This window comes from Schistocerca nitens, chromosome 10, assembly GCF_023898315.1.
Source record: "Schistocerca nitens isolate TAMUIC-IGC-003100 chromosome 10, iqSchNite1.1, whole genome shotgun sequence".
NCBI lineage: Eukaryota > Metazoa > Arthropoda > Insecta > Orthoptera > Acrididae > Schistocerca > Schistocerca nitens.
Window position 1 is genome coordinate 218,727,897 of NC_064623.1, and position 26,625 is coordinate 218,754,521.

Sequence of the window (26,625 nt, forward strand, 5' to 3'; positions counted from 1 at the left end):
CGCAGAAATTCATTCACTGGTCTCTTTTCCTCTCGCAGTACCGCTACGATATCTTGTATCGGTCCACTGCTAAGCACGGAAATGCCGATGCATTGTCCCGTTTGCCTGTTGCTGAGGATAGAGCATTCGATTCTTCCAAACTTGCTTGCATGTTCATTGATGCGGAAACCGATGATGTGGTCGAATTGTTTCCGATCGATTTTTGTCGTGTGGCTACAGCCACAGCTGCTGACCCTGTCCTTGTTACCGTTTTGCGTTTTGTTGCTACGCAATGGCCCTTGTCAAAGTCACGGATCGAGGATCCGTTGGTTTGCCGATTTTTTGCTCACAAGGAGAGACTTTTTGTACGACGTGGTGTTTTGCTGTTGCATTCTGATAATGATCAGTCCAGGGTCGTGGTCCCACGTTCGTTACAGTCCTCTGTCTTACAGCTTCTCCACCAAGGACATTGGGGTATAGTGCGCACGAAACAACTTGCTCGTCAGCACTGTACTTGGTTCGGAATCGATGCTGCGATTACGAATATGTGCTCTTCTTGCACCGCCGCGGAAATTCTTTGCATGGTCGAAAGCCACTTCCCCTTGGCAACGCTTGCACATCGATTTTGCTGGCCCATTCTGGAATGCTCGATGGTTGGTTGTGGTTGATTCATTCAGTAATTTTCCTTTTGTTGTCAAGATGCCTTCCACGACTTCATCTGCCACCATCCAAGCGTTATCTGCTATCTTTTGTATTGAAGGTCCTCCGCAGACTATTGTTTCCGACAATGGCCCACAATTCATGTCCGCAGAATTTCAGTCATTCTGCAAGGCCAATGGTATTCAACATCTGACACCCGCGCCGTTTTCGCCTCAGTCAAACGGTGCCGCTGAACAATTGATCCGGACTTTCAAGTCACATATGTTGAAGTTGAAAGAGTCGCATTCTCGAGAGGACACGTTGTTGCTCTTTTTGTCTTAATATCGCTCTCAGCACCGAGATGGTCGCTCGCCGGCTGAGTTGCTCCACGGTCGTCCTCATCGAACCTTGATGTCTTTGTTACATCCGCCGCATCAGGTTGCTGTGCAGTGGCGGACGCCTGCTTTTGCTCCAGGCGACGTTGTATACTTTTGCAACTATCGAGGTTCACGGTGTTGGCTCGAAGGGCGCATTCTTCGCTGCCTCGGCCGTGTTATGTATCTGGTTTTGGGGGCCTCTGGTGAGGTGCGTCGGCATCTCAATCAGATGCGCCTCTGTCGTCGCCTGGGTTCTGCCGTCTGTTTTCAGCGACGGTGCCGTCCGGTCAGCGCCCTGGGGACCCATCTACTGGCTCACCTCAGCCCCAGGTGTTACCAACGCTGCCTTCCATTTTGACCCATGGCGACGCGCCGCCGCCGCCACCTGTTCTCCCGCCTGCGACGCCCGCAGTGGACGTGTCGCTGCGACCGCCGGGCACCTCCCTGGGTCACGCGCCGCCGATCGCTTCCCGTGACCAGCTGTCCTCCGACATGGACCTCTTGCCCGCTCCGGACCAGATGGCGTCTTCGCCCGTCGGGTACCCCGACGCGATGGAGGTCGACCCTTCGGCCCCTCCTGTCTCTCTACGGGCGCATACACCGCATGTTGGCGTGCACCCTGGACTAGGTTTTCAGGCGTTTCTTAGCTCCCCTCGGACCGAATGGCAGGGTGCGGGTGCACAGTCTCGCCTGTTGTTAGGCTCCCCACCTCGTCGCATACGTCAACATGGGGTCCTCCCCACGGCGGGCGGAAGCCTTATAACACAACCGTACGCCGATTTGCGGGGGAGGAATGTGGTGTCACTGCCAGACACCACACTTGCTAGGTGGTAGCCTTTAAATCGGCCGTGGTCCGTTAGTATACGTCGGATCCGCATGTCGCCACTGTCAGTGATTGCAGACCGAGCGCCGCCACACGGCAGGTCTAGAGAGACGTCCTAGCACTCGCCCCAGTTGTACAGCCGACTTTGCTAGCGATGGTTCACTGACAAATTACGCTCTCATTTGCCGAGACGATAGTTAGCATAGCCTTCAGCTACGTCATTTGCTACGACCTAGCAAGGTGCCATTACCAGTTTATATTGAGATTGTAGAACATGTACCGTCAAGAGCGATGTACACCAATTATGGATTAAAGTTAAGTATTCTACCAGTTACCTCCTGTTTTGCTAGTCTTATTTCTCTGACCTGTTCCAGACCTCACGCCAGCCTGCGTGAGCTTAAACGCGTGCATTTTGGCTTCACCTCATAGTGACTTGACTGTCTTGCCAAGTCACAACATTTTCAATGTTAGGTTATTTAAATGAGTATTGCCAAATGGTGACAGCAAACTGTTCATTTTTAGAGTATGAAAATTCTCCTAACATGGAAGATCTTCACTTATTTTCCTACCCCCCCCCCCCCCAATCATTACAAAAATCACCATTATTATGATAACCATCATTATCATTTACTTCTACTATTTCCATGTGACAGTCGAGGACCTCAGATGTTGTTTTTAATGTTATCTCTTCTTCAAGTGTCCTCAGATTTGTTGGCTTTTGATGTGTTAATACTGATCCTGGTGTTTCAAACCATTCCTTTTCTGCAATAGCTGGCTCCAAAAACCCTTCTTCACTAAATATCTGCACCTGACTGCATACAGACTTATGAGAAGTGGCAATAAAACCCGATTCACCAGTTGGGTTATTTAACTTAGGCAGTACTTGCGGATGAGATAGAAGTTGGGGCACGCTATCCAGGTCAGGAGTAATGATATCTTCAAATTCATATTGGCCTACACTCTGACCAGAACCAGAGTGATTAATACTCACTCTGTTCCTTGGTATCAATTTAGAAACAGAGTCAACTCCCTTGGGACTTCCTGTCTGGGATGACACAGTTGGAGAGAACCCTCTAAATGACTGTACCTTTTCTTCTGGCTCATTCTGAACCAAAATAAATCATGACACAGAAGCAGGTTCACACTGCATAGTTTCTGGAGTTACTGATGGAAAATCTTCCACTGCCTTTGCTCATATTAACTGCATCTACACATCCAATGCCAGACAGCCCCTTACTTGAAGGGATTCCAAGAACTTAAAAACAGCTCTAAGCTTTCTTGTGGTACATTTACTTTGCCACAGTACATAAAGTCCATCAAAGCCTTAACCATTTCATATTTTACATTGTGCAGGATAATAACTGGATGCTTCTCATAGTTTTCAGAAAACAGTGCCTCAAAATATGGACTACAGGCTGAAAGAATTATTTTATGTGCTCTTAAATACCACACTGAGCACTAGTTGTGCAGTCCATTAATGTCTCACTGCCCAGCGGAGCATCAAAAACAGACACCAAAGTAGCTTGGTGCTTATTCCACTTCAGATGAACATTGTTGCTCTGGTCCATCCTGTAGAACCTGTCATCACATGACTTCAAACTCTTGTATAAAGCTCACTAAATTAGCTCAGTGATATTGTTTACTACACACATTCAGTTTCCTTGGAACAACACGTAAGTAATTACCTACAGGTTGATCATCTTCTACAGAGAAATAGTGTTTCTCAGAATACTGTAAAGCAGAATCGTCAATTGGCTGTGGACAACAGCTAATCCCTGACTTCAGATGTCCTACAAATTGCAGATACCTCTGTTGTTCAGAAACTGAGCATCGTGACTTAGTCTGTAAACATAATCTTATGTTAATCCAACTATTTCCACAAATAAAAAGTTTTTTTAAAACATATAACAACATTTTAATTGGACAGATAAAGAATCTACTCACCACATGGTAGCAAAACACACACATGAAAGATGGTTGTAATTGGCAAGCTTTCAGAGCCAGTGCTCTGTCTGCATATTACTCTGTCTTCAAACTCAAATCTTGCCAGATGCAGTCCCCAACAATCAGTCTTTCCTTCTCATCCAATGCAGTAAGTATCCCCTGACCCACAATTCTACGTGATTTTCCCAAAATCTATCTCTTTTCCTAGACCTCTCCAATCCTTTTCCTTCATCCCTCTTACTTCCCCTTCAACCCATCTGCCTGAAGAAGGAGTCACTGGCTCCAAAAGCTTGCCAATTACAACAATCTTTTATGTATGTGTTCTGTCGGGCTTTGTAAGTAGATTTTTTAAGTATCCAATTAAATTATTTTGTCAACAATTGATTGTTTTCATTGTTATATAATAATATTTGTAACACGAGTGTAGGGTACAATGACTACTATGGTAATTACAAAAAAGGAAACAATCAGAAATGATTGCAAATCAAGAAGCACACATGATCATTACACATAAATGATGCTGAGAATCGACTCAAACTTAGGTGTAGGATTTTGGGATTATACATTATGTGCTACAAACAATACATGCCTTCTCTACCCCTTGCACATCTGGAACTCTCAGAAAAACAGAAATTTTCATGAACTTCAGAAACATTGTTACAGGAATGCATGTACACAAAAAATATAGAATTGGCTGTGTTCCCATACATTACCACAAATGGAACACATGTAGATCTACAAAGCATTTTCAGTATGTTACCCAACACAATTTATACATGAGAGTGCTTGTATTATTAACTGACATGCACGTAGATGTTGTGGTGTTGGCAGAAGAGCCAACACTGTTTTTCTAGAGGAGGCCGAAATGCACGCGTTTAATTACACGCTGACTGGCGTGAGGTCTGGAACAGGACAATATCTTGAGAATTGGAAATAAAGTACGTAGATGAGGTAATACTTAACTTTAATCCACAATTGTAGACCATCTCTCGTTACGGTACATGCTTCATAATATTAATTATCAATTGAATATGGCGCCTTGCTAGGTCGTAGCAAATGTAGCTGAAGGCTATGCTAACTATCGTCTCGGCTAATGAGAGCGTAGTTGTCAGTGAACCATTGCTATGAACGTCGGCTGTACAACTGGGGCGAGTGCCAGTACGTCTCTCTAGACCTGCCGTGTGGTGGCGCTCGGTCTGCTATCACTGACAGTGGCGACACGCGGGTCCGACGTATACTAATGGACCGCGGCCGATTTAAAGGCTACCACCTAGCAAGTGTGATGTCTGGCGGTGACACCACAGATGTACCCATTTCCAATGTAGCATATGTAAGTGTTTCTATTCCTTACTGACATGGCAACAGTCATTCACTAGACTGTTACATAGTTTTTATATTATGCAGCTATTATTAAGAAAAGATAACAGAAAATGAAATAAGATAGAAAAAATAACAACAGCACTTCCTACCAGGGAATGAAACTGTAAATTAAATAGCAAAAGGGAATTAAAGAGATAACCAACAAAAAAATATTTAAAAAGGCAGTTAATCATACTATGTTGGGCTGTATTAAGCTCACATGCATAAATCCATTCTAAAATTGCAGCTGGTTGAATAAACAACTAACTCTTCAGAAAACCAAGGGCTTCTGACAGTTGTAAATATATTGCTTAATGTCACATTTTATGTGCCATAAAAATAAAGTGTGGTGTGCTGAGTTGTCAAAAGTCGAAGTAGTGTTTGCTATATAGCCAAAAAAGCAAAAATGTAGTTTCTTTGTTATAGGGAAAACACACATCAAGTCAAAGCTTATTCTGCTTGCTCCCAATTCCCTGCTTCCATACTGATAGAAAATAAGGTAACAGTGACAGTAATGTAATATTGTGTACCAACAAAAAATTAAAGACCAATCCCTGTGCAGCCTTCACCCCATACTACCAGATCAATGGCAAATTCTAAAAGTCACACAAAGAAATAGTGTGAAAAGAACTTGTTTTCCCATGTGCACCAACTGCACTGATAATTCACATGCTTCCAAAATAACACAATATCTCAACAGGATTTCACTAGGTCTCATAAGAAGAAAATACTGTATAATATTGTTAGTTCTCATAGCAGATGCAGAATACTGGTCAAAAGTGGGTGTCAAACTTTCAATAAAAATCATGCTACAATTCATATATAATGCTAATGTGTGTTTATGTAAGTGTACCTTTGTATTTTCAATATTGTAACAGCATGCAGGAATCCTGAAAGTGCCAAGAAGAGGTCTGCAGACATTGTGAAGCCATAGACACAAGGCAAAGCCAGAGGGCAGGAAGAAACAGCTGGGAAACATGGAAATCAGAGGGAGGAGATGGTAGTTCTAAGATATGTGAGGAGAACAGAGAAAGCACATCAAGAGAGCTTGAGACGATACAGTGAAACTGTGAGTAAACATTTGTAAACAGAACATATAAAAAGTCTCAGAATGATTCTCACTCTACAGCAAAGCTTGGGCTCATTTGAAAATTTCTCATTTGCCATTTCAAGTTACTATTAAATCAGCAAACTCTGTACAATAAATTGTTGCAACTGTATCTTTCCTAAGCTAAAACAGTGTTTCCAGACTGTGAAAGCAAGGCAACATAGGGCGTGTACAAATTGTCAAACAGGAAAATATATTATGGGAACTATGAGGGTTTCAGATGAAGAACAGGATCAGTCCAGAACAAAATTTTCACTCTGCAGCAGACTGTACATTGATATGAAACTTCCTGTCAGATTAAAACTGCACGCCAGACCGAGACTCGATGTCAGGACCTCTGTCCTTTGCGGACAAGTGCTCTACCATTGAGTTACCCGAGCAAGACTTGGGACCTATCATCACAACTTTAATTCTGCCAATATCTCGTCCTACCTTCGAAACATGAGCTCTCCTGCGAACCTTACAGAACTAGCACTCCTCGAAGAAAGGATATTGTGGAGACACGGCTTAGCCACAGCCTGGGGGATGTTTACAGAATGAAATTTTCACTCTGCAGCAGAGTGTGCGCTGATATGATACTTCCTGGCAGATTAAAACTGTGTGCGAGACTGAGACTCGAACTTGGGACATTTTCCTTTTGATCTGCCAGGAAGTTCCATATCAATGCACACTCCACTGCAGAGTGAAAATTTTATTCTGGAAACATTCCCCAACCTGAGGCTAAGCCGTGTCTCCACAATGTCCTTGCTTGGAAGGTGGGAGACGAGGTATGGCAGAATTAAAATTGTGAGAACGGGTTGTTAGTCGTGCCTAGGTAGCTCAGTGGTAGAGCACTTGCCCGCGAAGGGCAAAGGTCCTGAGTGTCAGTCTCAGTCTGGCACACAGTTTCAATCTGCCAGGAAGTTTCATAACAGAATCAGCCCTTTTGGTGAAAATAATAGTAAATTGTTTAAGATTAAATTACTTGAGGAACTTGACCGGAGTCATCGAAAACAGATTTCATACATACTGAAACATATAGCTGTGGGCAGACCTGTTACAATTAATGGTAAGAACAAACCTCGATTAACAATAACTCATCATATAGACCACCATGGTTAGTTATTAGAACCTCAATAAATCATAAATAAAGCCACACATTATTTATAGGAATTTTGTATTATTTTCCAATAACAAATAAAATAAAAGCCTTTCCTACAAAAAAAGGTTTTATGAGGATACTCATTTTTAAATGACTCTGCCAGAACATCAACAGATATCTAATGGCTGCTACTGTTTGCAGTGATTAATTGCCTTCATGTAACCAACAAACCTAAATTTTCCTGGCTATTTATGCACAACACTTAACAGTTTCAGCCTTGGAACAAAAATTTGATGTGCCCCACCACAGTCAATGAAATAGGATTCATTCTTCAGTAGATCCATTTTCCACATCTCTCTATATATACACTACATATTTTCTCTACATATGGATGCACGAAATGGTGACTCATTTTATTTTTCTGTTCCCTGCTCAAGTCCCCATTGTTATACTTCACTTAAATTTTTGTGGCAACCATTTTCCCAGCAAACCATTGTATATGGCAGTCTATCAAAAGCTGCTTCAGAACTAGACTCCAAGATACTGTACAGGTGTGTCAATTATGTCTGTCTCCGGTGTTAATCACCAACAGTGTAGACAGACAATAAGGGCTTTATCTTTCTATATACTTGAAATACACTACTCTTGTTCAGATATCAATTTGTATTTTATTTTTTTATACAAGAATCTGGACATTCAAGTTTTCTTACAGTATGTCAGTTCTGTAAAAAATTTCAAGATACAGTAGGCTTCTCTAAAGTTACATATAGGAATATTCCAACACACTTAGATCTAAATAGTTACAAACTGCCTAATCGCACAATACAACATGTACTGACAAACTGAGAGCCATTTTTCTTTGTCGCATAAATAGCACGATGAGCCCTTCCGGTTAATTCCGGACATAAAATACCTCCCCATTCGGATGCTCGAATGGAAGATGCTCAGGGAGGCAACATTAAATAAGAAAGAGAAGATGATTATGATTAGGGAATATAGAATGTAAAGACAACATTACAAGTGGAAAAGTTGTACAATTTGAAGGAGGAAATTAAAAGAAACCGAGTGGAAAATCAAAGTTATTCTGAAGGGATACATAACTCAGTTCTTGATGTGTCATAATTATCAGCTAGTAATTCAGTCAGATTTTACAACTGACAGAATTCTGTAATTTTCTAATATAAACACTACTTGATTTGCACTCATATATTTAAGGTCTTTTGTTTACAACAAAATATATAACCGATGAGAATACAATACAATTACTAGCATAATCACTGCATTAAATAGGTAGTAATATCTCTCTCATGGACAATTACTTCACACACTTTGGAACTGCCAAGTTTCCACATAAACACAAAACACACTCATAACAGACACAAGATACAGAAGGATGAATCTCTATCGATACAGCACAAGGAATCACTACTTCAAGCAGGTTACACATAAACGCTGCCACTGACGAAATAAATCACACGCAAAACCACCCACACTAACGATCAGGAACTCGCTTGACAAAACTCACCCCTCTCTTGGAGTTAAGTTCAAATTAACATGTATCCCCTTCAAAAAGAACTTACTTTTTCTGCAGGTGATAATGGCGAGCAGCCATATGTCTCTTTAAATTATCACCCCTAGTAAACCGATAGTCACAGTGAGAGCACTGAAACTGGGGTTCTTTACCACACTGAAGTTTCATATGTCTCCATAGCCCTTGTGGATGCTGATACGACTTCCCACAAGAATGACAACTAAACCGTTTACGCGATACCGTCTGGGATGTTGTCGAAGTCGTGCTACTCAAATCAGCAAGGCCAAATATCGAATGTATATGGTTAGTTCCTCGAGTACAAAAATTCTCTTCATATTTAAGACCTTCACTTACTCTCCTGACTTCTGCATTGTCAACTTCAGCACCGTCACAATCGTCACGATAATCATCGTCGCCAGGATAATCGTTGTCATCGGCAGTAAGATCTTCCACAATTTCCATATGAGTCTCGAGGATCTCAGATTTTATTTCTATTGGTACCTCCTCCAGTTGGTGTGGAGTCATATCTGCTGACCTATTGTCTGCTAATACTGCTTCTGGCATTATGAACTGTTCATTTTCTGTAACAGCCATTTCACCACTGGGGCTTTGCAACTCATTGCACACAGACTGAGAAGGAATTGGACTGAAAAGTGTTTCAGAAGTTGAGTTACTCATTATGGGCAGTACTTGTCTTTGAGATGGAAGCTGATGCACACTATCAAGGTCAGGAGTGATGACCTCTTGAAGCACATTTTGGCCTTTACTCCTATCAGAACCAAAATGATTAATACTCGTTCCGTACTTTTCGATGGATTTACAATCGGAATCTAATTCCCTCGTACCTAAGTCCTGCGAGGACACAACTGGAGAGCATCTTCTAAATGACTGTACCTTATCATCTAGCTCTGTCTGGTCTGAGGTAAAGTGTGATACAGAAGCAGGTTCAGATTGCCGAGTGTCTGGAGGTACTGACGGTCCATTGCTTCCTCTGCCTTTCTGTACGTTGGCGTCATCCACACATCCACTGCCAGACAGCCCCCTTACCTGAAGGGACTCCGACAGCTTCAGAACACAACTAAGCTCCTCGTGTGGTATATTTACTTCGCCACGGTACATAAAATCCATCAATGCCTTCACCACTGCATACTTTACATCGTGCAGTATGATAATAGGATGCTTCTCATAGTTTTTAGTGAACAGTTCCTCAAAATATGGACTACATGCTGAAAGAATTATTTTATGTGCTCTTAAATGCTGCCCCTGTGCACTAATTGTGCAGTCTGTTAATTTCTCATTGTCCAACAGAGCATCAAAAACAGACACCAAAGTAGACTGGTGCTTATTCCACCTCAAATGAACATTGTTGCTCTGGTCCATTTTCTCTAGCTGTGTTCACGAGACTTCGAACTCTTGTATAAATATGCCTGAACTACTACAGTGATACCATTTACTAGTAAAGTTTAGTTTTCTTGCAACAACACAAAAATAATTATCTCCAAATAGGTAATCTTCATGCAGTGAAGTAATGTTTCTCAGATTTCAGCAGAGTGGAATCTTCAATCATTTGAGAATAACAGATAATCCGTGGTACAGATTCTCTTCCAAATCGTAGATACAGTTGCTGTTCCAGAAATTTTGAGCGCCTGACCTAGTGTGGAAACAATCTTATGTTAATCCAATTATCTCCAGGAAGAATAAGTTATAAAATTATTTACACTGCATAATTGTAGGATACAAAGACCATTAGGGTAACTAACTAGAAATGGTTACAAATCTCCAGGAAGAATCAGTTATGAAATTATTTACAGTGCGCGATTTTAGGGCACAAGGACTATTCAGGTAACTGACCAGAAATGATTACAAATTAAGATGATGTATGATTGTTTCACATTAATATTGTTGAAAATTCAGCCAAACAAAGGTGGTTTTGCTGTAACATTGGGTAGAAAAGTTTCACTTGTTCTGCCCAGACAATTTACTCTGTGCAGAAATACATTTTGTACATTTATTTCTATTATGTTAAATGAAATAAACTTCAACTTACAAACTCTTTTCTGGAACAGAGCCATATTCAAAAATGAAAAATACCAGTTACTGAAATTTTCACACACAATTTTATTATGAAAATACTAGCTGAGTGTTGCTTTGCCTGCATATACAGTATGGTGTGCACATTTCGTTTCTTTTTTTTTTTTCAAATTTTTATGTTGTTCACAAATTGCAACACCACCTAAACTTTTCACACTAAGCCATAGAAGCATGATCTTTTCTGAATGCACTGCTGACCAAAATGCGATTCTGTCAGCCGGAGTCTAAGGTTTTTGTTAATCATGCATTTTAGGTTCTTCTGGTGATATTTCACAGAAACTTTCAAACCCTAACATATATTTCTCAATATGTAACTCAGCAGCATCGACTTAGTTAAAAAAATTTTTTTTAATACAACATTATATTTTCTTAAAACTTTCATGCCTTATTTCAACACCTTAGGGACTGAATTTCCAAAAACAGTGAAACATGTATTTTTATTTCTAACAGAGAAGCCAAACAAATTTTCGTACATTTATCTTCGGAAATGCTGACTTTTCATCCTGTATTTCACTGCCTTTGGGCACTAAATTTCTGAAAACAATGAAACATGTATTTTTTTTATTTCTAACGAAGAAGTCAAACACTAAATTTCATAAGTGTAGCTTTGAAAATGCTTTAGTAGTTTCCTTAATAATGATTTATTTTCAAAAAAAAATCATTCACCAGCTATTCTACCCCTTTAGTCATTGATTTTCCAAAAATGCTGAAATATGTATTTTTTCATTTCTAAATCAGTTTTCATAATCCTAATTCACCAGCTATTCTACCCCTTTAGTCATTGATTTTCCAAAAATGCTGAAATATGTATTTTTTCATTTCTAAATCAGTTTTCATAATCCTAGCTTCAAAATTGCCATAACAGTAACATACTTTCAAAAAGCCTTTCATCCCCTATTTCACCCCCTCAGAAGTTGACTTTCCAAGAATGCTAAAAAACTAATTTTTTTATTCGTAATTAAGATATCATATACAAATTTTCATAGCTGTGGTTTTAAAAATACTTTAGTAGTTCTTTAATAATGATATGTTTAAAAAAATTTCACCTCCATAGGAATTAAATTTCCTAAACTGCTGAAACATGTATTTCTTTATTTCCCATCAAGAAACCAAATACCAGTTTTTGTGGGTCTAGCTTCAAAACTGCCTTAATTGCTACATTTTTCAAAAACCTTTCAACCCCTATTTAAACCTTTAGAAGTAGAATTTTGAAAAATCTCTTAAATAATGCCTACAGTATAAGATCAACACCCTCAAGTTTCTATCCTTAGCAGTTTGAGCTGGGTGGTGACAAGACTTTGATCAGTTACATTGACACATTGATAGTGTATATGTTTTTCATTCAGAAATCACAGAAAAACAGATTAATCTTAACACTGATTTTTATTTTGTTTTCTTAAAGGAAAAGCTTGAGAATTTATGAAATACACATGTTGTTAATGAAACGGGCATTCAGTTGTGGAGAAACATTTGGATAAGTCCTCACTGTAACTTTTTAACCCATCATTCAACAATTCGATGCATATTCTTTGCCATTTTTAACGATTTGGAGTTCTTCACTTAAATCCATTTTCTCCCCCTTGCCCATTTAGTGAAATATGAGGAGACAAGATCAAATATTTTGAAGCAGTGCCTCCTGAAATTAAAGTGGATGGCTACTGCCCTCTTGTAGTACCCGCCTGTGTGAAATGCATTAATGTACTCAATTCAGTACACCACACTGCGAAGATGGCAAGTCTGTCTGTAATGTAAGTAGCTGTTCTCTATTTCCTGTAGTATCATTAGCGATGCTGTACTCAAAAATTTAGGGATTCTTTCACAAGAACGGCAGAAACTCAAGCTTACACACTGAGGAAAAATACAAAAGGGTGAGTGAAGCACAAAATGTGATAATTACAATACTGCTACGGAATAGCAAAGACCATAATTGAACAGCTCTCAAATTCTGAAATTTAAACACTCATTTCCTTTCACATTCATTTTCATAATTAATGTATAAAGAACCTACACAAGGATTTAACTGATAGTAAGCTGTAAATGCTGCATCTCATTTACTAGTTTTTTTCTCAAGTAAACATTATTTATTTAGAATGAAGCAAATATTTATTTTGCGGAAACCCAGCTATTTCAGAAACTTATTTGTACCACAACTTGTGTGGGTGTCTGAGACATTCTGTAAGAAATCCTATTCCTTCAAAAAAAAATTCTTGAAGAGATCATGGGTAGACAAAGGTGTCAAAGTCAAAGTCATACCCCGCCAACAGTGTCACAAGCCCAATTTGGAAAGGAAAACTGGGTTTGTATGTTGTAAGAATATTTTTAGGAAATAATGAAATCACTCATCTACTCCCTCCCAGGAACCATGGACCTTGCCGTTGGTCAGGAGTCTTACGTGCCTCAGCAATACAGATGGCCCTACTGTAGGTGCAACCACAACGGAGGGGTATCTGTTGAGAGGCCAGACAAACGTGTGGTTCCTGAAGAGGGGCAGCAGCCTTTTCAGTAGTTGCAGGGGCAACAGTCTGGATGACTGACTGATCTGGCCTTGTAACACTAACCAAAACGGCCAAGCTGTGCTGGTACTGTGAACGGCTGAAAGCAAGGGGAAACTACAGCCGTAATTTTTCCCGAGGGCAAGCAGCTTTACTGTATGGTTAAATGATGATGGTGTTCTCTTGGGTAAAATATTCCAGAGGTAAAATAGTCCCCCATTTGGATCTCCGGGCGGGGACTACTCAAGAGGACGTCGTTATCAGGAGAAAGAAAACTGGCATTCTACGGATCGGAGTGTGGAATGTCAGATCCCTTAATCGGGCAGGTAGGTTAAAAAATTTAAAAAGGGAAATGGATAGGTTAAAGTTAGATATAGCGGGAATTAGTGAAGTTCAGTGGCAGGAGGAACAAGACTTTTGGTCAGTTGAATACAGGGTTATAAATACAAAATCAAATAGGGGTAATGCAGGGGTAGGTTTAATAATCAATAAAAAAATAAGAGTGCGGGTAAGCTACTACAAACAGCATAGTGAATGCATTATTGTGGTCAAGATAGACACGAAGCCCATGCCTACTACAGTAGTACAAGTTTACATGCCAACTAGCTCAGCAGATGATGAAGAAATTGATGAAATGTATGATGACATGAAAGAAATTATTCAGGTATTGAAGGGAGACGAAAATTTAATAGTCACGGGTGATTAGAATTCGAGAGTAGAAAAAGGGAGAGAAGGAAACATAGTGGGTGAATATGGATTGGGAGAGAGAAATGAAAGACGAAGCCATCTGGTAGAATTTTGCACAGAGCATAACTTACTCATAGCTAACACTTGGTTCAAGAATCATAAAAGAAGGTTGTATACATGGAAGAAGCCTGGAGATACTGACAGGTTTCAGATAAGATTATATAATGGTAAGACAGATATTTAGGAACCAGGTTTTAAATTGTAAGACATTTCCAGGGGCAGATGTGGACTCTGACCACAATCTATTGGTTATGAACTCTAGGTTAAAACTGAATAAACTGCAAAAAGGTGGGAATTTAGGGGGATGGGACCTGGATAAACTGACTAAACCAGAGGTTGTACAGAGTTTCAGATAGAGCATAAGGGAACAATTTAATAAGGGAAAGAAATAAAGTAGGAGGACAATGGGTAGCTCTGAGGGATGAATTGCAGGCAAAACGCCTCAAAAATGAGATCGACAGGAAGTGCAAAATGGTTAAGTAGGGATGGCTAGAGGACAAATGTAAGGATGTAGAGGCTTATCTCACTAGGGGTAAGATAGATACTGCCTACAGGAAAATTAAAGAGACCTTTGGAGAAAAGAGAACTACTTGTATGAATATCAAGAGCTCAGATGGAAACCCAGATCTAAGCAAAGAAGGGAAAGCAGAAAGGTGGAAGGAGTATATAGAGGGTCTATACAAGGGCAATGTACTTGAGGACAATATTATGGAAATGGAAGAGGATGTAGATAAAGATGAAATGGGAGATAAGATACTGCATGAAGAGTTTCACAGAGCACTGAAAGACCTGAGCCGAAACAAGGCCCCGGGAGTAGACAACATTCCATTAGAACTACTGACGGCCTTGGGAGAGCCAGTCCTGACAAAACTCTACCATCTGGTGAGCAAGATGTATGAAACAGGCAAAATACCCTCAGACTTCAAGAAGAATATAATAATTCCAATCCCAAAGAAAGCAGGTGCTGACAGATGTGAAAATTACTGAACAATCAGTTTAATAAGTCACAGCTGCAAAATACTAATGCGAATTCTTTACAGACGAATGGAAAAACTAGTAGAAGCCGACCTCAGAGAAGATCAGTTTGGATTCCGTAGAAATGTTGGAACACGTGAGGCAATACTGACCCTACAACTTCTCTTAGAAAATAGATTAAGGAATGGCAAACCTACGTTTCCAGCAATTGTAGACTTAGAGAAAGCTTTTGACAATGTTGACTGGGATACTCTCTTTCAAATTCTGAAGATGGCAGGGGTAAAATATAGGGAGCAAAAGGCTATTTACAATTTGTACAGAAACCAGATGGCAGTTATAAGAGTCCAGGGGCATGAAAGGGAAGCAGCGGTTGGGAAGGGAGTGAGACAGGGTTGTATCCTCTCCCTGATGTTATTCAATCTGTGTATTGAGCAAGCAGTAAAGGAAACAAAAGAAACATTCGGAGTAGGTATTAAAATCCATGGAGAAGAAATAATAACTTTCACGTTTGCCGATGACATTGTAATTCTGTCAGAGACAGCAAAGGACTTGGAAGAGCAGTTGAACGGAATGGACAGTGTCTTGAAAGGAGGATATAAGATGAACATCAACAAAAACAAAACAAGGATAATGGAATGCAGTCGAATTTAGTCAGTTGATGCTGAGGGAATTAGATTAGGAAATGAGACACTTAAAGTAGTAAAAGTGTTTTGCTATTTGGAGAGCAAAATAACTGATGATGGTCGAAGTAGAGAGGATATAAAATGTAAATGGCTCTGAGCACTACGGGACTTAACTTCTAAGGTCATCAGTCCCCTAGAACTACTTAAACCTAACTAACCTAAGGACATCACACACATCCATGCCCGAGGCAGGATTCGAACCTGCGACCGTATCGGTTGCGCGGTTCCAGACTGTAGCGCCTAGAACCACTCGGCCACCACGGCCGGCTATAAAATGTAGACTGGCAATGGCAAGGAAAGCGTTTCTGAAGAAGAGAAATTTGTTAACATCGAGTATAGGTTTAAGTCACAGGAAGTCGTTTCTGAAAGTATTTGTATGGAGTGTAGCCATGTATGAAAGTGAAACATGGACGATAAATAGTTTGGACAAGAAGAGAATAGAAGCTTTTGGAATGTGGTGCTACAGAAGAATATTGAAGATTAGATGGGTAGATCACATAACTAATGAGGAGGTATTGAATAGAACTGGGAAGAGGAGTAGTTTGTGGCACAACTTGACAAGAAGAAGGGACCGGTTGGTAAGACATGTTCTAAGGCGTCAAGGGATCACAAATTTAGCATTGGAGGGCAGTGTGGAGGGTAAAAATCATAGAGGGAGACCAAGAGATGAATACACTAAGCAGATTCAGAAGGATGTAGGTTGCAATAGGTACTGGAAGATGAAGAAGCTTGCGCAGGATAGAGTAGCATGGAGAGCTGCATCAAACCACTCTCAGGACTGAAGACCACAACAACAACAACAACAACTCATCTACTGTGTCTGGCAAACTTCTTTATACTGTTCATCTTAAATCTCACTGAACAGTTTAACCGAGTCAGCATTTATGATTGTGTGAAATCGTGCTTCTCAGCTAAACCCAACCGATAGCGATGCTTTATTAATAATACAAACACTCAGTGATTTTTTGAACTACTTCTTTAATAGATAGTACGTGTTAACAAGTGGTACAGTTTCCTGTAACTTCTGTAACACAAATTTGCCTTCTACTGACGGGTAATAATGTAAGTTAAATATAATGCTATTTACAGGGTTATTACAAATGATTGAAGCGATTTCACAGCTCTACAATAACTTTATTATTTGAGATATTTTCACAACGCTTTGCACACACATACAAAAACTCAAAAAGTTTTTTTAGGCATTCACAAATGTTCGATATGTGCCCCTTTAGTGATTCGGCAGACATCAAGCCGATAATCAAGTTCCTCCCACACTCGGCGCAGCATGTCCCCATCAATGAGTTCGTAAGCATCGTTGATACGAGCTCGCAGTTCTGGCACGTTTCTTGGTACCGGAGGTTTAAACACTGAATCTTTCACATAACCCCACAGAAAGAAATCGCATGGGGTTAAGTCGGGAGAGCGTGGAGGCCATGACATGAATTGCTGATCATGATCTCCACCACGACCGATCCATCGGTTTTCCAATCTCCTGTTTAAGAAATGCCGAACATCATGATGGAAGTGCGGTGGAGCACCATCCTGTTGAAAGATGAAGTCGGCGCTGTCGGTCTCCAGTTGTGGCATGAGCCAATTTTCCAGCATGTCCAGATACACGTGTCCTGTAACATTTCTTTCGCAGAAGAAAAAGGGGCCGTAAACTTTAAACCGTGAGATTGCACAAAACACATTAACTTTTGGTGAATTGCGAATTTGCTGCGCGAATGCGTGAGGATTCTCTACCGCCCAGATTCGCACATTGTATCTGTTCACTTCACCTTTAAGAAAAAATGTTGCTTCATCACTGAAAACAAGTTTCGCACTGAACGCATCCTCTTCCATGAGCTGTTGCAACCGCGCCGAAAATTCAAAGCGTTTGACTTTGTCATCGGGTGTCAGGGCTTGTAGCAATTGTAAACGGTAAGGCTTCTGCTTTAGCCTTTTCCGTAAGATTTTCCAAACCGTCGGCTGTGGTACGTTTAGCTCCCTGCTTGCTTTATTCGTCGACTTCCGCGGGCTACGCGTGAAACTTGCCCGCACGCGTTCAACCGTTTCTTCGTTCACTGCAGGCCGACCCGTTGATTTCCCCTTACAGAGGCATCCAGAAGCTTTAAACTGCGCATACCATCGCCGAATGGAGTTAGCAGTTGGTGGATCTTTGTTGAACTTCGTCCTGAAGTGTCGTTGCACTGTTATGACTGACTGATGCGAGTACATTTCAAGCACGACATCCGCTTTCTCGACTCCTGTCGCCATTTTGTCTCACTGCGCTCTCGAGCGCTCTGGCGGCAGAAACCTTAAGTGCGGCTTCAGCCGAACAAAACTTTATGAGTTTTTCTACGTATCTGTAGTGTGTCGTGACCATATGTCAATGAATGGAGCTACAGTGAATTTATGAAATCGCTTCAATCATTTGTAATAGCCCTGTATATCTAGTGTACTATCTTAAAAGCATAACCCCTCTAGTGTAAGTTAAGCTCAGTGTACGTGTAGTGTCTTTATTTTGTGTAGTCTTCTACATGCCTTCAATCAAATGCATGCTCAGCCTTGATGCGAGATGAAATTTATTTCACTTAATAAAAAATGTATAAAAGTACAAAATAATTGTAACTCACAGTAAATTGCCTTTGCTGACCCAACAAAATTTGTCCCCAATAACTGCACCCAACACAAACAAAAACCTTTCACTCAAGGTACATGTAATCAGTCAATATAATAACACAAAACCTGACAATGTGTCCTCAGAAAATCTGCACTCACTCGGTAAACAGATTTTCTATTGTCCATCTAGACTGCTTTAATATTTTTAATCGATTGGTTCGGTACACATGATACATCCTCAGCTGTATAAATAAGAGACCTGTAGATAAAAGTAAAATAGCACCTAATACAACAATATGCAATGAAGTTATTACACAAATTAAAAAATAAATCTGACTGTATTACTTATAAGAGTAGTGAGGACAGAATATTGGTCTGGTAGAAACCATTTTATATACATAGCCCACAAGGCAACTGCCAGCAGGTGGCATCTGGTGCATTTGCCACATATGAATGAAAAATACATTTCAAAACTGAATTAAAAATAATTTTTTTTGTTTCTTGAGAATACTGTTCTTGGAAATACTTGATTAAAAGTTGTGGTTTGCCTGGGGCAAAGCATTATAAAATGTCACAAAAATATGTAGCTCGAATGGCAAATGGTGTACAAATCTGCGACACAGCCGCGGGCATCCGGATGGCACCCTCCTTTGCCCCCTTTATATGGGTCACCTAGAGGAGACTTTCCTATCCTCCCAAAATGCCAAACTGCTCTTCTGGTTCAGGTGCACTGATGACATCTCCAAGCTCTAGACTCTGGGCCGAGACACCCTATCTTCATTCCTTCACAACCTCATCACCTTCTCTCCGAACTGCTTCACCTGGTCTGCCTCAACCCAGTGTGCCACCTTCCTTGATGTTGTCCTCCTTCCCTCCAATGACTCCACCTACACCTCTGTCCATATTAAACCCCCCAACCACTAACAGTACCCACATTTCCACAACTGTCATCCCTTCCACACAGCAGTGACAGGGACTCCCAGCTGAGGGTCTCACTGAGGCCTCCACAGACAGACACTAGCCCCCAGACCTAGTCCACAAACATGTGTCCCGTACCATTTCCCCTCACGTCACTAATGCTACCACCAGCCTCGAGAACCAGACACTAAGGAGTGCCCACCTCATCACTCCGTACCACCCCGGACTGGAACGACTGAACCACATCCTTTGCCATCGAGTCCCACTGTGCAGCTGAGATCCTTCCCATCCCTCTTAAATGGTGTTCCGTCACCCACTCAACCTCCACCACATCCTAGTCCATCCCAATGCCAATCCCAATTCCGATCTCTTGCTTCGAGGATCGTATCCCCGTGGAAGACGCAGGTGCGAGACCTACCCATTCCACCCGACCGGCACTTCCTGCTCCAGTTCTGTCACGGGTTTATCCTACCCAATCAGGGACTGCGCCACCTGTGAAAGCAGCCACATCGTGTATCATATCTGCTGCAATCACTGTACAGCTTTTTATATTGGTATAACTACCAACCGGCTGTCCACCAGGGTGAGTGACCACTGTCAAACTGTGCCCAAGATCACAACATGCACAACATGCAGCTGAACATAACACACTTGATTTCTACGGCTGCTTTACTGATTAAGCCGCCTGGATCCTCCCCTCTACCACCAGTTTTTCTGAACTGTGCAGTTGCGAGTTATCTTTATAACACATTCTCTGCTCCCATAATTATCCCGGCCTCAACCTATGGTAACATAATGTGCCCACACCCTCCACCCACCAGTTTCCACCCTGTCAGCCCTATCATATCCTCCCCATTCTCATTCCCACCTTCTTTGTTTGCCATTCTCTGCCAACGCACCTGCTCACCTTTCCCCACTCCTCTCCTTTTTCACTCTGTTTTCCCGACTTCTACGCCCCAAAACCTTCTGATGCTGTGCCTGTTGGAATTCTAGTCCCTGCACATTATGCCGCCAGACAACACTCCTCTCTCCTCCCACCCATACACTACTATCCCTTCCCCTTCCCCTCCCTATACAGACTGCTGCTTCCATCCCGTGTGATAGTCACAGTCTGGCCCAAGTGGCCAGAGCTAGTGGTCATGTGTGTGAGGTATGCAGTCCTGTGTGAATAAGTGGTGTGGTTTATCTTTTTCCGACAAAGACTGTGGCTGAAAATTTGTGGGTAAGTGTTTTTTAATTGTGCCTGTCTGCAACTTAGCATGTCATCTTAACGGTAAGTAGCAATCTGCCTTTTCCTACACTGTAGTTGGTGCACATAAATGCACTTTTCATTCGCATGTGACAAATGTACCAGATGCTACAAGCTAGTAGTTGTCTTGTGGGCCATAAGAATAACACGGTTTCTCACAGAACACTACGTAGCATATAAATTTTGCTGCAATGGTGGATAAGTTACTCTTGTAACTGATAAAATCACATTCTGGTACATTTGATTTTTGATACAGTATAATAGCAATTTTGCATGTCGTAGAGTGTATAATGATTTGCTATATCTTATTATGGTTAATGTGAACTGAAACCAGTCATAAAAAAATTAAAGCAGTCTAGAAGGCCACTAAAAAAACTGACAATCAATTATTAGAAGTCACCTGATGATAGTAGCCTGTTGTAAAAACACTGTGCCTACCTGAATTTTAAGATTACACTTTCACTGAAACAGAAGAGAGAAGAAGGCCCATACAAGAGAAGTCTGGTATTTATTATGCAACAATAAAAATTCGTATAGAATACTACTCATTGAGCAGCAGACAGACACATTTAAAAGTCAGCTATCAAATAAGTTATCTGACAAAGCACTTCCTCAGATGAAGATGCACACTCATTCAAACATGCACAACTCACAAACTACAGCTGCAGTCATCACCAGGCACTGAAGTTCCACTGAGGTGAGTAGCAATCTCAGCTGGGATAGCAGAGGGAGTACAAAGCAGGTGGAGGGAGAGGTTGAGAGTGAGGATAGCAGAGTAGAGGTGGGGCAAGACAAATGTGACTGACTGTTGCTCAACATCTCCCGTATGTGGTGTACAGCTGTCTGTCTTAACTTGCACTGTTATATCATATTGGATTTGTCACCGTTTACTAGCTATTAATTACCATTTATTACCTAATTACATTACTGAACATGGAGATGCTGAGTCACGATAGGCACAACAAAAAGATTCACACAATTATAGCTTTCGGCCATTAAGGTCTTTGTCAGCAGTAGACACACACACACACACACACACACACACACACTCATGCAAATGCAACTTGCACACCAGTCTGAGAGTGATGAAACCACACCATTAAGGTCTTTGTCAGCAGTAGACACACACACACACACACACACACACACACACACACACACACACACAAAAGTGCGCGCGCGCAAACACAACTTGCACACATGTCTGCAGTCTCAGAGAAATGAAACCAAGTGTAGTTTCAACTCTCTGAGACTGTATCTTTTTGCAAGTTGCGTTTGCGTGAGTGTGTGTGTGCATATGTGTATGTGTGTCTACTACTGATAAAGGCCTTAATGGTGTGGTTTCATCTCTCTGAGATGAGTTGCATTTGCATGAGAGAGAGAGAGAGAGAGAGAGAGAGAGAGAGAGAGAGAGTGTGTGTGCGTGTACTGCTGACAAAGGCCTTAATGGCCGAAAGCTATAATTGTGTGAATCTTTTTGTTGTGCCTATCGCGACTCAGCATCTCCGCTGTATGGTAAGTAGCAACTTTCCTTCTCTGGTATTGTTACATTTCATCCTGGATTTTCAATTGTTTGATTACTGAAAATGGAAGAGCTAAAGAGCTATCTCAAAAGCTTTTTCAGTGAAATGATTTTATATGACCAGTACTATTCCCTCGCAGAAATATACTACATCAACTTAATCTTCTGCCATGCACTCCAATGTGGTTTGGAGAATATAGATGTATGTGAAAATGAAATGATGAATTAGGAGCACACACAAATTTGCTCTAGCCAACTGGCAAGCTTGCAGATGCAGCGCAAATCACACGGGTACCCACTCTAAGACACAACAAATCATTCTTTTCTATGACTGTGAAACTAAACTGATGAAGGATCTGTTATACACCAGCATGTTATATAGGTACTGTAAAGAATTAAAAAGAGTAGATGGCCTAAGATAATTAATAAATCAAAACAATACTTGCAACCTAGGAGACAAGCTGAACTACGAACTGAGAAAAGAAATTAAAGAGACAACTAAAATCAGAATATTCAAAAAGGCAGCTAACACATACCTCATAAATATATTTTATATAGTAAAGGGTTCTTTATCTTACTTAAGGTACAGTTTGGGGAAAAAAGTAACACACTCATACAATAAAATACATCAGTCATTCTTCACTGTCCAGTCAAATTAATGTGACCACCTGTCAAAAGCTGGAATAACCATCTTTTGCAATGTGGACCACTATGAGACATGCAGGAAGGGAGTTAATATGGCTCTGGAAGGTACCAACAGGGACGTCGAGCCATGCCAATTTCAGTGCCATGGCCTGCTGCAGGATTCTCGGACGAAGATAAGTGGTGCAAATGGTTCAGTTGAGATGGCCCTACAGTTTCTCAAGTGGGTTTAAATCTGGAGAGTTTGAGGGCCAGGAAAGAATGGTGAAGTTATCCTCCTTCTCTTCAAAGCATGCATGTACACTGGGGGGGATGTGTAACATTTTGCAGTGTCCTGCTGGTAGATTCCGTACTGCCAAGCTAAATATATGCATGTAGGGTCAGACGTGGTCCCCAAGGATAGATGCATACTTGCGTTCATCCACTTCACTTCCAGAATGATGAGATAGACCAGGAATCCCATGAAAACATTCCCCCAGACCGTAATGCTCCAGCCTGCACACTTCCAATGATTGTTCCAGGCTGTTTGCTTTCAGGAGTTTCACACTGTACACAGCGACGGCCATCTGTCTGTTGGAGCAAAAATGTGATTGACCTGAAAACGCCACCTGTCACCACTCAGTTGCAGTATTGGCAAGGAAAATCCAGCCCTCATTGCCGATGAACAGCAGTCAGCATGGCTGCATGCTGCAGAGGCCCATGCGCACCAATGTTCAATGAAAGATCATTGATGAGAGACTGATGGTAACCCACTGATTCATCTGGGCAATCAGTTGCTCAATAGTACTATGTCTATTTGCCCATACACACCTCCGTCCCTGTCATTCACCCCTGTTATCTATGGCCTGCAGTGCACCACAGTTGCCTCAGTGCTGGTTTTGGATAGTGTCATTTTGCCAGGCATACTTTAACCACAAACAAACTTAGCCATTTTGGAAATGCTTCCAGCCTTGGCCGAAAACCCAATGATCGTGCCCTTTTGGATGTCACATACATTATTCCACTTCCGCATTATGACAATTACCAGTGCTGCTACTGCCATCTGTGAGTGGTTATTGCACGCTGAAGTCGAAAATAGATGGTGGTCACATTAAAGTGACTGGACCGCATATAATAGACTTCAGTTGTATAAAGCATGTTACCAGAAAGTCATTAGCTTACGATTCATTGTGTATGATACTAATTTACTTTAATCTTCCTGAACTCAATACCTCCTTTCATTATGGAGGGATACTGACTCAGATCTACAGATCGCCAAATGGGGGATCATGTGTAATGTAATTCCAAGGCAGAAGTAGAGAGAGAGAGAGAGAGAGAGAGAGAGAGAGAGAGAGAGAGAGAGAATTAGCTAACTGTAAATAATATTTTATTGTTGTATTAAGGTCAGACATTTAATACCATTGTAGAATGATCTCCTGATAATGGTGGGTGTGTATAAAAATTAGCATTTTTTTCTCTTTTCTTAAACAGTTCATAACTGTAACTTCATTTGTTTTATGAATACATAAGTTTTCAAAATCATATGACACACTCCGTCTATTATCGCATCTATGCCTTATTTCAGGGAAACCTGTAAGAACTAAGAAATGAGTTTATAAAATGAAATTTTCACTCTACAGCGGAGTGTGCACTGATATGAAACTTCCTGGCAGATTAAAACTGTGTGCCGGACCGAGACTCAAACTCGGGACCTTTGCCTTTCGCGGGCAACTTCTGTGAAGTTTGGAAGGTAGGAGAAGAGGTACTGGCAGAATCGAAGTTGTGAGGACGGGGCGTGAGTTGTCCTCGGGTAAGTCAGACGGTAGAGCACTTGCCCGCGAAAGGCAAAGGTCCCGAGTTTGAGTCTCGGTCTGGCCCACAGTTTTAAACTGCCAGGAAGTTTTAAGAAATGAGTTGTGAAATAAAAAGAGTTGCGATCAAAAATTGTACTCGGTTTAGTTAAAATTTCAAGAGAAAAAATAGTTAAACTAAGAAATAAGCCCTTCAAGAGATAGTCCAGATGGGATTAAGAAAGCACAATATAAAAATAAAGGACCATGGACACTACCAAGGAATATGCTTCAGTTCCACAGAGTTGAAGTGAACAAGGTCAATGCAAAATCAGCACTATTTTGGTGAACAGGAACTGGGGAGAGTCAGTAGAGGAAATGGTTGATATCTTTAATATAGGAGAGTAGGTTACGGGTAATAGGCCGAAGGTACGAGTCCACGAGAGCAGAGACCCCCAATTGGGGGTAAGGTAACTGGCAAAAATAGGGCAAACTGGCTGGTTGGTTTTATGGACTGAAGGAAGCATGTAGAAGGTAGGAAAACAGGGAGTGTAGGGGTGAGGGGAGAAATAGACTCCGGTACAGCTTCCTGCGCTCATACCTTCTACATGCTTTCAAAAGTCCATAAAGCCAACCACCCAGGATGCCCCACTGTGGCTGATTATTGTGCCCCAATAGTGACACTCCGCTCTCGTGGGCCAACAACATCAGCTGCACACACTACTCTTCCTTATAAAAGACACCAATCATTTCCTGTACCGAGACTCCACAGTTCCTGTTCGTTTACCACTCAGCGTCCTGCATGTTAATGTTTATGCTACCTCCCTCTACATTAATATCCCCAATGCCCAGGGCCTTGTTGCTACAGAACACTATGTTACCCCACACCCAACTGATTCCAACAGTACAATCTCCTACCTTGTCACTATGACCAGCTATATCCTCATCCAGAATTACTTCTGCTGGGTGAAGCAACAGGCACTCACAGGCTAACCTATTCGTGGGCCTTCTAGAGGAATCCTTCCTAATCGACCAGAACCTCAATCGTCACCTGGTTCAAATTCATTGATGACGTATTCGTGATCTGAACTGAGGATGGGGACACCCTCTGAAAATTCATCCAGAACCTCAACATCTCCCACATTCGCTTTACTTGGTTCTCCTCAACTGAACAAGCCACCTTCCTCAATGTTGACTTCCAAGTCAAGAATGGCTAAATCAGCACTTCAGTCCACATCAAACCCACCAAACACCAACAATATCTCGACTTTGACAGCTTCACCCATTCCACACCGAGAAGTCCTTTCCGTACAGCCAAACCGTCTGTGGTCGTCGTATCTGCAGTGACGAACTGTACTTCTTCAAATATCCCAATGGTTACCCTAACATCTTCACAGACCAAAATCACTCACTCGACCTTGTATAGAAACAGATCTCTTGTGCCTTGTCTCTCCAGTCCTTTACCACTGCCCACACACCCAGCCACCATGGAGACTGCTCTCCTAACTCAGTATCACCCAACACTAGACCAACTGAATCACATCCTGCATCAAGGTTTCAACTGCCTCTAATAATGCGAGACAATGAGGAATATCCTTTCCGCTATCCTCCCCATCTTCACACAGATGTGTTCGGATTTCCATTGAACCTACCCAATATCCTTGTCTGTGCCTACTCAACCCCTGCTACCAATCCCTTGCTTCATGGCTCATAGCTTTGGATCGACCTAAATGCAAGACCTGTCCCATATGTCCTCCCGCCACCATCTACTCCAATCTTGTCACAGGTACCTCCTACCCCATCAAGTGTGGTCTACCTGTGGAAGCTTCCATGTGATACAGAAACAATGCTGCAGGCACTGTGTTGCTTTCTACGTGGGCATGGCAACTAACAAGCTGTCTGTCCATATCGATGACTGCTGCCAAACTGTGGCCGAGAGACAGCTGGACCACTCAGTTGCTGATCGTGCTGCCGGACATGATGTGCTTTACTTCCATGACTGCTACACAGCCTGTGCCAACCAAATCCTTCCAACCGATGCCAGCTTTTCATCACTGTGCACAGAGGAACTCTCCCTACAACATATTCTTCATTT

The 26,625-nt window shown here is 41.5% G+C and overlaps 2 protein-coding genes across 2 annotated transcripts in view; both read right to left on the reverse strand.

Annotated features, from left to right (window-relative positions):
* The window catches only part of LOC126210017 (protein tramtrack, alpha isoform-like), a 41,894-nt gene extending 38,508 nt beyond the window's left edge, over positions 1–3,386 (reverse strand). The window contains exons 1-3 of the mRNA XM_049939122.1: positions 3,305–3,386; positions 3,112–3,233; positions 2,419–2,923 (exon numbers count right to left, since the gene is read on the reverse strand). Coding sequence (XP_049795079.1) covers positions 2,419–2,923; positions 3,112–3,233; positions 3,305–3,386 — 709 coding nt within the window. The remainder of the gene's footprint in view (positions 1–2,418; positions 2,924–3,111; positions 3,234–3,304) is intronic.
* Positions 3,387–8,005: 4,619 nt separating this feature from the next.
* Positions 8,006–26,625, reverse strand: part of LOC126209780 (longitudinals lacking protein-like) — a 253,154-nt gene continuing 234,534 nt past the window's right edge. Inside the window, exon 4 of the mRNA XM_049938921.1 lies at positions 8,006–10,492. Coding sequence (XP_049794878.1) covers positions 8,887–10,221 — 1,335 coding nt within the window. The 5' untranslated portion in view covers positions 10,222–10,492 and the 3' untranslated portion in view covers positions 8,006–8,886. The remainder of the gene's footprint in view (positions 10,493–26,625) is intronic.